The sequence below is a fragment of the Tenrec ecaudatus genome, chromosome 5, assembly GCF_050624435.1.
Source record: "Tenrec ecaudatus isolate mTenEca1 chromosome 5, mTenEca1.hap1, whole genome shotgun sequence".
In the NCBI taxonomy this organism is placed as follows: Eukaryota; Metazoa; Chordata; class Mammalia; order Afrosoricida; family Tenrecidae; genus Tenrec; species Tenrec ecaudatus.
Genome location: NC_134534.1, coordinates 156667548 through 156679540, shown reverse-complemented (window position 1 = coordinate 156679540; position 11993 = coordinate 156667548). Strand labels below are relative to the sequence as shown.

Genomic DNA, 11993 nt, shown 5'->3' with positions numbered 1-11993 from the left:
TCAGAATCCAGAGAGAATGAAATTAAATGCTAATATGGTAAGATATTTCTTTTGGGAGGACGATAAAAAAATTATAAAACTATGATAATGTTTGTACACTTTTGTGAATATACTAAAAACCTAATAAACTAAATTGGAAATTTTAAAGAGGCGAACTGCATGTTATGAAATTAAGTCTCAATAAATTGCCTACAGTTTAAAAAACAGGAACACATAACCTAATTTTATTCCTTCTTTCAGAAAGAACTCTAGCCTAATCACCTCAGTTAAATTCATAACCCATCCCATCGAGTATTTAACAGGTTTACTTAGCCAAGCTCACTGCCATCAAGCCGATGCAGACTCACTGTGACCCTACAGAAGAGGGCAGAACTGTCCCTTTGAGTTTCGGACACCATAACTGTGTATAGGAGTAGAAAGCCCATCTTTCTCCCGGCTTATGCAGCAAAAACTGTTAATTCAGCATAAATAAAGCAAATTCTCTGCTCCCATGAGGCCAACATTTTAGCAAGAAGGGCAAACAACTGAGTTAAATAAATAAATAATGCCAGAAAGTGATACACACTAAAATAAGGGAATAGAATCATGGTGAGTTTTAGAAAGGATGGTCAGAGAAAGTGTTGTTTAGGAGCTAACATTTAAGCTGAGGTCAAGAAACAATACGGAGGCCAATACAGCTAAGAGTGACTGAGGAGTAAATAGGAAGAAATGAGGGCACAGAGATGGAAGGGACAGGGAATGGTGATGGTGGATTCGAGCAAGTAGGTCCTTGCAGGCTACAGTAAAGATACTAGAATATTAACCTAGGGCTGAGAACGTAGTCACAGTTTAGAACTCTCGAGTTCCATGTTGCAAGTTTGTGTAATAGCCACAAGATGTAAAGCAATCGAACTATTACGACATTATACTATATAATTTGGACTTTTCAAGGTACCAACCCAGCCAACCAACACCGCCATTGTGTTGAGTCCAATTCACAGCAAATCTAGATAGGGTTTCTGAAACTATAATCTTTATGGGAGTAGACAGCTTTAGTTTTCTTGTGGGTGGAGTGGCTGGTGGGTCCGAACCGCAAACCTTGTGGTTAGCAGTCCAATATTTACCAACAGTATTAGTAGGGTTCCTTCCAGGTACCAAACTGAAAACAAACTCACTGTCATCGTGTCGATGCTGACTCAGAGTGGCCCTGTAGGGCAGGGTAGTACTGCCCCTGTTCAATTTCTGAGACTGTAACTACTTACAGGAGTAAAAATCCCCATCTTTCTTTCTCCCTTGAAGTAGCTGGTGTTTTCAAACTGCAGGTCTTGCAGATCAAAGGCCAATTCGTAACCACTACACTACCAAGACTATTCAATGTACAGGTAGTATTTAATGCAATGACATTAAATAAAATCTCTACGAATGTATATGTAGAAAAGAAGCCTAGGACTGACCGTTGAGGCACTCTGACATTAAGAGGTAAGAAAGAGCAGAAAGAAAACTGGGAGGTGGGAAGAGAGCCAGTAGAATGTGAAGTCAGGAAGCCAAGAAAGTTTCACAGGGAGGAAATCATCAACTAAAAATGCTAAGAAAGATCAGGTAAGCTGGGACCTGACCTGGCAACACTAAGGTCATTAAAGACCTTGACAAACAGTTTTCAGTGACAGATGAAGAAAACAGCTACCTGGAATGGACTCAGGGAATAATGGGAGGTGAGGAAATGGACAAAGTAAATACAGATAACTCTTTTGGAAGAGTTTTGCTGGAGGAAGATATGCTGTTAAGTGCAGTTTCATTTAAGGTGGGAGATAATAAAGAATTGTATAATAAACATTAGCAATGATACATGGAAACAAAAAAAAAATCATGATACAATAGATAAAGGAGATGACAGACAAAGACCCTGAGAATGTACAAAAGGACAGGATACAATGCAGTGTGGGAGGATTCACTGGCACATCCTGCTAGATCTAGTGGTCCTCGGGTGAGGAAGTTCTGAGGGCTTCATTTTTCACAGTTAAATAAGACATGAGATCATCTGCTTCCAGCCAAGGTGGGGCTTACAAAACAAATCAAAGAGCAGTGGTCCCCGAGGGAGATGAAGCTTCTGCTAGGCCTTAGCGTGCCTCCCGCAGCTTAGTTCCACAGGAAAGCCTCATGCAAAGGGTGCGAATGCAGGCGTTAGCGCATGGATTTTCTTAAGAGACACCAAGTACAGAAAGGTCAAGGTCTGGGGGTGGAGAACAAAGAACACAGAGAGATGATACACACAGAGAGAACTCTGGATAGCTGTAGGGGATTTCCCCATCGAGGTGTCAACTGAATACATAAAACTAAGCCAAGGAGAGGGGCAGGAGGGGGAGAAGCACCAGAAAGAATTGGCAGCAACAGTATTTACACATCACTCACACAGGACTGGAAACATCTATTCCCACCAGTTCAAATGGGAAAACTTATGATTCAGAGCGTTGGGCACATTGGGTAGAATACGGAGAAGGGCAAGGGTTTTACCTTAGTGGTGGGGAATAATTAGTCCTAGACTGAGCGCTACTCCAGTCATGCCTAAAAAACTTAAAAGCAAAAAAAACCAAAAAACCCCAAAAACAAAAAACCTAAAAGCAGGATTTGAAAGACTCAAATTGTTTTCAAGTAACTTAGCCGTATTCTAAAAACAAAGTTAAAAATATTTATACAAATATAAAAATACTAAGCACCCAACAAACTAAAATTCAATCCAGTCAAAAATCGCCAAGCATGAAAATAGAATAATTTTAAAGAGAAATTTCAGCAAACAGAAACCAACTCAGAGCTGACAAAGGGTGTTAAAATTAACTAATGAGTGCATTAAAACAATTACAATAATTGCACTGTACATATTTAAAAAATCATTCATGAAAAATATTACTCAAATACCACTGCACAAAAATAAAACTGTAAAATTAAAAATGCAGATGACTGAATTAACTAGACAGTATAAAAGACTAGTGAGCTTGACCCTTTCCAAACAAAACAAAGAAACAAGAATTGAAGAAAAGTTAAATAGGAAAAAAATGTGGCAATACATACTCTGCCATGAAGAGAAATTCTGATATATACTATTACATAAATGAATTTTAAAAACATTATGCTACATAAAACAAGTCAAACACGCACAAATCTGCACTTCACTCTACGATTTCTTTAGAACAGGCAAATTCCAAGAGCTAAGAATTTATTGGTGGTCACCAGGGGCTTGGAGGAGGAAGAAATGAAGAATATTGCTTATGGGGTACTAAGTTTGTGTTTGGTATAATAAAAAACTTTTGAATAAGAAACTGTTAATGGCTGCACAACATCTTGACTGTAATTACTATCTCTGAATGGTAGGAATTAGTCATGTAAAAATGGCCAATACTTTATTTAACCAAAACAGTGATTCTAAACCTTCCTAATGTTGCGACCCTTTAATACAGTTCCTCGTGTTGTGGAGGCGCCCCAACCATAAAATTTTTGTTGCTACTTCTTAACTGACCTTTTGCTTCTGTTATGAATCGGGTGACGCCAGTGAAAGGGTCGTTCGACCCCCAAATAGGTCACGACCACAGATTGAGAACCACTGTACTAGAGTAAAATTATTTACACACACACACAGCTGAACAAGATGGCCAGAGGATCAGTGAATGGTGCCGTCAGGTGGCCTAATACTGGTGGGTATGACTAGAGACCCTGAAGGAGAATAACATGGGGGATGGGGAGAATGATGATCAATAGAATTTCTTCTTTTATCTGTTCTAAGATTTCTTTTCCTCTAAGCCACTCTTTCCCAAATACCTTAAGTTATTTTTCCCAAATACTTTACTTTCGTCATGTCATTTACTCCCTAAGTGGATATTTCAAAATACTATAAGCTTCCAAGACTCTCAAGATCGACCTCAACTAGTCTTATCTACTCCTACATTAACACTCTTTTAAATCTTTCACTTTACAAACTACCTTACTCTCAATTATAACACTATCATTTCCATCTCTAAGAAGGCAAAATACACCTACATATAGTTTTCAGCTAGTTAAATACACCTACATATAGTTTTCCTAGTTAAATATTAGAGCAATGCAGGAACAACTAAAGTCTTATATTATTTATAACCTCCTCCCTGACCAGAGCTTAAAGGGTTCCACCTTCACTTCTCACCTTAGCAACCAGGTTAAGAGTGAGCTTAAAGCAGCAGAAATCAACTAGGAGGCATGTTATTTAGGCAGAGTGTTCCTGAACTATATCAAAAGTAAAAGAAAATCCATAATCTACATGAAAATAAACCCATAAAATAGCTTTACCAATTTCACTATTTTCAGGCAGAGATTCATATTCTGAGTGATCCAGAGCCAAAGTGTTCATATCCGTTTGGTCTGACTCCTGTAAATCTGGTAACGCTGCATTCTCATGACTCTTGTCACCATCACCATTGCCATCCAACCCTATAATTAGACATTTTAAGCAAAGTCAGAACACATTTTTTTGTAAAAAGAAAAAAAAAACTTATACTTGTAGTTGCTTACCCCTTTTGTGCTGCTGTAAATCATGACAAATTTCTAATTACTTCTCTTTCTTTGGTAGAAGCAGAGAATATGAGCAAATTCATTAATTTAGGTCTATTTCATACTTTTTGCAAAATAGTTTATTTAGCAAGTCAAAGAAAATATTTGGACCCATGTATCTGAACAAAATATTTTGAGAAGTTCGTTCTCTTAAATAAACCACAACTTTCACAGAACACATAATGCAATTTGGTTGGATAATATTTAAGATAGTTTATGTTCCCCATATGTGAAAACCATCTCTCCCTTTCTTTCCTTGCAGTGTTTCCTCTCATAGGGCTTTTCTCTACCAAAGCTGAGAACTGCAACTTCAATTACATAGTAAAGAGTCTGTTTAATGTGTGTGTCATCGACCTAACTGTGTAACATTTCATACTTCTAAGTACCCTAAGTATCTAAAATAATGAATGTAACACTTTTTCAATTTACTGATTCACAAACCTTAAGCTTAAATAACAAAAGGCTGAGTACACTTCAGGGGGAAAAGTGCAATTTCTGGAATTTCCATCGCTTTTTTCCAATTTTGATCGTCTCCTTTTTCCTCTTAGGGAAAGAGAGTTCAGTAGACTAACGGAGACTTCAGGTCAAGAAACACAAAGAGTTGCCAAGGGCTCACCCCTATGTGTATTTTACTTTTACTGCCACAAAACTGCATTTCTATGTGCTCTTCCACCTACCAAGACATTCTTGCCACACACGAAGGATGTTAACTACGGCATGTTAATGGTTTCAATGAAATGATTTTGTCAAGTGCCTTCTGTTTTAGTTGATCACATTTTGCTCACTTCTGACATTTCATGCTCCAAGTTATAGGAATGAACTGTGCATTAACGTAATGCCTCTACGTTAAAGATTTAAAAAAAATAAAACTATATAAAACATTACATTTATTGATCTTTTTTTCCTTGGAAACTCAAGTTTAGTGCTGGCTTTTGTCAAAGTTTTGGTGTCCAAGAGTAGTTGCTCAAGCCCCAAGCAGCACCATTTGCAGTTAATGACTTCTTAAAAGTGGATTGAAATGGAACCAAAGACAAGCGAGTCCTTTTCAAAACTTACCCTCTTTGCAGAAGTCTGGAGGATGCTCAGATATTTCTTCCCAAGTTTTAGTCACACTGCCATCAGTTGTAGTACTTGCTTCCAAATGTAGCGTATGATCCCCCCATACTTTTGCATTAGGGTTTAGCTCTGAAACCTTGGTTGCTGGTGCCTTGAAAAGAATATGATTGATGTATTTATATCCAAAGTCCAAGCAAATGTAATTTCACTTATTAGAGTTAAAGATGCACCCATGAGGGGTACACCCCCAAACAGATGGGATGGGAGTGGCGATAATGCATTTTCCCACCAAGTCAGACTGTTCATCAAGCTTTCTATTTAGAGGTTATGAAAAGATTGCATAACAGTGTGTGACAAAAAAAGGCCTGGCTTGTGGAAGATGGGGGGCTGATTTTGCCATGACAACGCACCTGCTCACGCAGCCAACTCAGTGCGCCAGTTTTTGGCAAAAAACAGCATGCCTCTCTTGCCCCACACACTTTACTCACCTGACCTTGCTCTGTGCAACATTTTGTTTCCGTGAATGAAGAGGGACTTGAAAGGGCAGCGATTTGAGAACAGAGAAAAAGTGAAAATACAAAAACAGAAATGAGGGAGATACTATCACCTATCCAAACAGATAGGAAAAAAAGAATGGAATCACAGATTTGACAAATGTATTAAGTGTAATGGAGAGTACTTTAAAGGTAATAAGCTTGTTTTGTAAAAACATTCAAATATATAGCTTTGAGGGGAGGTTCCGGTTTTTTGGGGGGTACCCCCTCGTATGTTAGGAGTATTTAGACTAAAAGGACTAAGTCTACTTATTTACACATGCATCTGGGATGGAATTAGATTTAAAAGTAACAAGTTGATGTATTTAACCCTCAATTCATCACTTGTATTTTAAGTTTCTACCATGTACAAAGCTCAACAAAAGCTGGGTAAGACAGTGTTCATGCCAGTAAGAGATTTCATTATCTTACAAACTGGATCATTTGGCTAGTAACTAGTGACTTAATTATAAACTCTTCTATACTACCTAATATAAAATCACAATTCATAGACTTACAAATTTGTTCATGACTACCACACATACTTGAATATAGATGAATAAAACTGCAATATAAAGTGTTAAACATGCATAGAAGCAATGGATGTATAAAAGTTCCTCATAAAGTTAAGACATATAATAAAGCAGGAAAGTCTGCCAGAGCCACTGTAAGAAAAGATGAGGCCCAAACTGCCTTTGAGCAAGAGACCAAAATATTTTTTTTATTTTTAACAAAACTAATTGTTCCCAATCCCAAAAGAGCTTTAGTATCACCACTGGAATTTTATCAAAATGCTAACACTTAGTCTTACTTAATCAGAATCTTCAAGGGGAGAGATTATGTAGTTTTAAAAAGCTCTCCAGGTAGTAATTTGGATGCTAGTCCAGTGTTTTGAAATATGCTTTCATAAGGCTGGGGCCAAGACCAAACTTGGCTGCTTATAGCTGTGCAATTTGGGGCTAGTTACTTAACCTTTAAACCTCACCCAGAAAGTGACTGTATTCACTCCTATCTTATAGGGTTACCGAGTTAATACATGTAATAAAGCACTTAGTATGGCACCTGGCATACACTGAGCTCTCAATCAACATTAGTTCTTACAATAAAGGGTACACAGTAAGTTTGTTCTCAGTGCATTGGTAGTAGTTATGTAATGAAGTGATCATCCCCATGATGTAATCTCTGATGTGACCTGTTGTACGGGGAATTAGTGTGGGATAGAACACCTTTAGTCGGGCCAAAGTCTTGATTGATGTAAGTGGAGCTTCCTTGGTGTGTGATTTGTATCACCTTTCCCCATACAAGAAACAAAGGAGAGAAAACTGAACAGAGAAAGAAGAACCTAATTATGAGGGGGGTTTACAAAAGTTCATGGGTAACTGGAGTTACAAGAGAAGAGAAATTTTCCATGAACTTTCTGAAGCCCTCATATTACATAAAGAAAAAAAGACCGGGTCCTTGTGCTGAGAACCCACTAAACCTAGAGGAGATTGATAGTAAGACACACAGCGATTTCCAAGGAATGCCCACAGATATTGAAAGAAGATAAGGACCTTCGACCAGAATCAACAGGGAAGAAGATGTTTCTCTAGAGTCTAGAGCTAATATTACCATCAATTCAATGGAGTGAATTTGGTTTTAGCTTCAGGGCTAGTATCCTGAAATCAGACTTCTAATTTCCTAAACATAAGCAAATAGATTTGTTTGGTAAAGCCATCCTTTTGTGTTATTTTTATGATACAGAACTAAACAATAAAGATCCTCTCTAAGATATGCTTGTCACATTTAGATTAAAAGATAAAGTTCTTATCATGGACAAAGCTAACGTCACATAGTCTCGCCACCAACACCCCTTCCATTATTTCTCTGAACCTACTTTGTTATACTGACTTTTGTCCTATTTCTAAGCATGCAAAACACTTTTGCATGTACTGTCCCCTTTGTGTAGAATACACTTCTACCAGACAATGGTTCACTCTTTCATATCCTTTGGGTATGATGAATGAGGGAGGTTGCTCCTGATGCACTTTTACTTAAATCCACATCAGTTTTCCCACCCACACTGATATTCCTTTTACATTGCACACTTTCACCACACTGATAAAACCCTGATGTTCTCCTGCTGAAAAATCCTTAATGGCTTCACAAGGTCTTAAAGAAAAGTAAAATGCTTGGTGGTAGTTACTCCTCGGAGTTTCACTACCATAATTCTTCAGGAAACCTAGGCAAACCACACTTGGTTTTTGAAATGTAACACATGCCTTCATGCTACTATTCAGTTTGTTAGAGCTTTCTAACTAAAGGACAATAGTATTGGCCCCAAGCCCTTGCATATAGCCAGGAAGGTCCTGGAGTATCCCAAAACAACTGCTTCTAGCTGAAAGCAGTCTCACTGGGTTACTTTAGAGTGGAATAGAATCAGGAATCACTAAAATAAGCTATTGAGTAAACAATGTGTAGATCAACAATTTTTAAAACAGACTAAGAAATGCATAATGCTCCATTCAAGTACTTCCTCAACACAAGAACAATTTGTTCTACTCACACTGCTCTCTATGATATTCACCTTCCCTGACTCGACAGCTGAAGACAAATGGGTGCATAAGCAAATGTGGTGAAGAAAGCTGATGGTGCCCAGCTACCAATAGCGTCTGGGGTCTTAAAGGCTTGAAGATAAACAAGTGGCCATTTAGCTGAGAAGCAACAAAGCCCACATGAAAGAAGCACAACAGACACCAGCCTGTGTGTTCATGAGGTATTGATGGGATCAGGCATAAGGCATCAAAGACACAAAACAAACCAATGGGAATGAGGGGGAGGGCAGAGTGGAGACTCAAAGCCCATCAGTAGTCAATTGGACACCCCTTGTCAGAAGAGCTACAAAGAAGCGAAGAACCAGTCAGGGTGCAAAAACCAATGAAACACACAATCTTCCTCTAGCTCTTTAATGCTTCCTTCTCCCCACTACCAAGACCCCAAATCTGGCTAGACCAGAACATGTATACTGTTACAGATAAGAGGGGAAGGAGTAAGGGGGAACGGATCACAATTGGATGTAGCCCCTCAGGGGGATGGACTGCAGAAAAGTAGGTAAAAGGAGACAGTAATCGGTATAAGACATAGGGGGAATTTTTTTTAACTTATCAAGGGGACATTGGGAAGGGAGAGTTAAAAATGAGGAGCTAATTCCAGGGGCTCAAGTAAAAAGAAAATGTTTTGAAGAAGAAGATGACAACATATGTACAGATGTATTTGACACAATGGATGGATGTATGGATTGTGATAAGAGCTGTTAGATCCCCCAATAAAATAACAAAGAGAAATGCATAATGCATTTAATACAAAATCTTTGATTGACAGTTTCCAGTAAAATAACCATGAAATCCACTGTTTCTCACTCACAGTGACACTATATGACAGAGTAAACTGGCCCGTGTGATTTCCAAAGCTGTATGTCTGTGGAAGCAGATTACTGCCTTTCTCCAACAGAGTAGTTAGTTAGGGGAGGGAAGGACTACACCACCCTAACCTTGACCCGTCAGACTTTTGTGTTTACCAAATTCAAAGAACTGTAAAACACAATTAAGTCTCTCAAGGATGCCAAAACCATGTTTTAAAAAATAATTTTATTGCGATATAATTAACACATCATACAATTCAGTAGTTCAATCACATTCAGAAGGGTTGTAGAGTCATCACCACAATCCGCTTTGGAACATTTTCTCCCTTCTTGATGTGGTGCAAACCAAAGGGAATGGAACCTTTCAAGGAAGGGTTAAGCGTGACAGAAACACCACCTTCTGACGTGTACTGACCTAAACGGATATGTTTAAAAACAACAGTTTCACGTTTTGCGAATCTTGCTAAGGATAAGTTTCTACAATTTCTTAGCAAGACCTTTGATGTATCCACACACGTTAATGAATACCTCTCTGGGTTTTTGTTTTAAGTATTTGTGATGGTGAAAAAAACAGGGCTCATTCTCATCTAAGAACATTATACTCAAGAAACACTGATTCTTAAATTTCGTTTCTTCTATTATACTTCAATTCTGGCTCATTTTGGTTTTTGCAACTGCAGAGACAGTTTCTCTTTTATTGCCCTACCCACCCAAATACTTTCAAAATGTTCCATTCTAAAAATAGAGCACGCAGTATTGGGGCTATGGTGGTTAAACAGAATCTATACAACTCCTCCCCGCCTGGAGCAAACCTGAGAGGTCCAGAAGATGCTCCATACGCACCACCACCCCGGACAGCATTTATACTCCCTTTCCTACTATAACATTTTATTTGCTGTTCTTTAAAAATTTTTTCAAAAAAATAAAAGCAAACACGATCTACTCTTTTCAGAAATCCTAACGGAAATCCATGAACACATACTTATCTGGCAGGGGATATACCATGATCAAGAAATCTGTGAATAAGATCAAATATACTCTCCTTCTTTTTACTTTTTTTAAACTGCTCTCCACTTAACCAAATTACCAGATTAAGTGATGTTCTCTGTTTCTGTATAAACAGATGTCTTTAACTGATAAAGAGTTCCTGGGAGGCATAGAATTTGTTAAGTGTTCAGCTATTAATTGACAGGCTGGCAATTCAAATCCAACTGGCTTTGAGGTTCCCATGACTCTAAATCAACTTGCTATCAACTGCTGTTATACCTCATAAATACACAAAACCAGACTTTGCTATGGAGTAACAGCTGGCTCATAGCAAGCCCCTGTGGATTTCTGAGACTGTTAACTGTTTATGGGAACAGAAAGTCCAGTCTTCCCCTTGCAGAGTTGCTGATAGTTTCAAACTGCTGATCATGCAGATTTGTAGTCAATCATGTAATACACCTAGTACACCACCCAAGGCCTACGAAACAGGCTTAACCATCGCTACTCACCCATATCAGTTAAGCTATATGGTTAATACATAACCACTGTGTTGGTTCTTAACTATTAATAGCAGTTAATTACTGTCTGTCATGATTTTGTTAATTAAACATGAGTACAGATATGAAAAGAAAGTTGAATACTTTGGGAAAACTAAGGTGAGTCAAGCAATTTTAAAAAATCTCTTACAACTGAGTGTGGGTGAGTAAAACTACTAGGGCAGCAATCTTACCTGATCTACAAGGTTTTTGCCCTCAACAGCCGCTTCACTAGTTCTTATAAAGACCTGCATTCACAAATGAAGTACTACACTACAGTACTGCTACTGCGAAGCACAGTCCTATTTATAGTAAAGAGGTACTCATGAAATACGCTGAATTAATGTCAACAATACCTGCTGTCTTTGTAGATTCCAACTCATGAAGAATCTATAGGGCTGGGTAGAAATAACTGTTTCCTGGGTTTCTATGCCCCCCCCCATCATTTTATTGGGGGTTCTTTTAACATTCCATAAATCAATTCTAACAAGCATATTTGTACATAAGTTGCCATCGGCATTTCCAAGACATTTTTTGCTTGAGCCCGATTTAAACTCCTCTGTCCCCCTCTCCCATCCTCCTGCATCCTTGATCAATTATATATTATTTCTTTATTGTTTTAGCTCACATATAAATTATACATATTTCCATTATTCGTCTCCTTTGTGGGGGGAACTATATATCCAATCTTGTGATGAGTTCCCTTTCCCCCCTCTCCCCTCCCTCACAATCCCTCAACCCTCACGATAGCTTCCTACGGTTTCTGAGACTGAATTTTTACAGAAGCAGCAGCCTTATTTTTCTCCTACAGAGTGGTGGATGGGCTCAAACCAACAATACTGCAGTTACCGGTGCAATGCTTAACCCACAGAACCACCAGGGTATCTGTGCAAAGCTTATTGCCACCGTGACTAGGTCTCCTTAAGC

General features: G+C 38.3%; 1 protein-coding gene across 4 annotated transcripts in view; it reads right to left on the bottom strand.

Annotated features, from left to right (window-relative positions):
* LARP4B (La ribonucleoprotein 4B) overlaps positions 1-11993 on the bottom strand; it is a 93529-nt gene that overhangs the window by 34829 nt on the left and 46707 nt on the right. For all 4 annotated transcript variants that reach the window (XM_075550139.1, XM_075550140.1, XM_075550141.1 and 1 more), the window contains exons 4-5: positions 5611-5761; positions 4294-4434 (exon numbers count right to left, since the gene is read on the bottom strand). In XM_075550139.1, coding sequence (XP_075406254.1) covers positions 4294-4434; positions 5611-5761 — 292 coding nt within the window. The remainder of the gene's footprint in view (positions 1-4293; positions 4435-5610; positions 5762-11993) is intronic.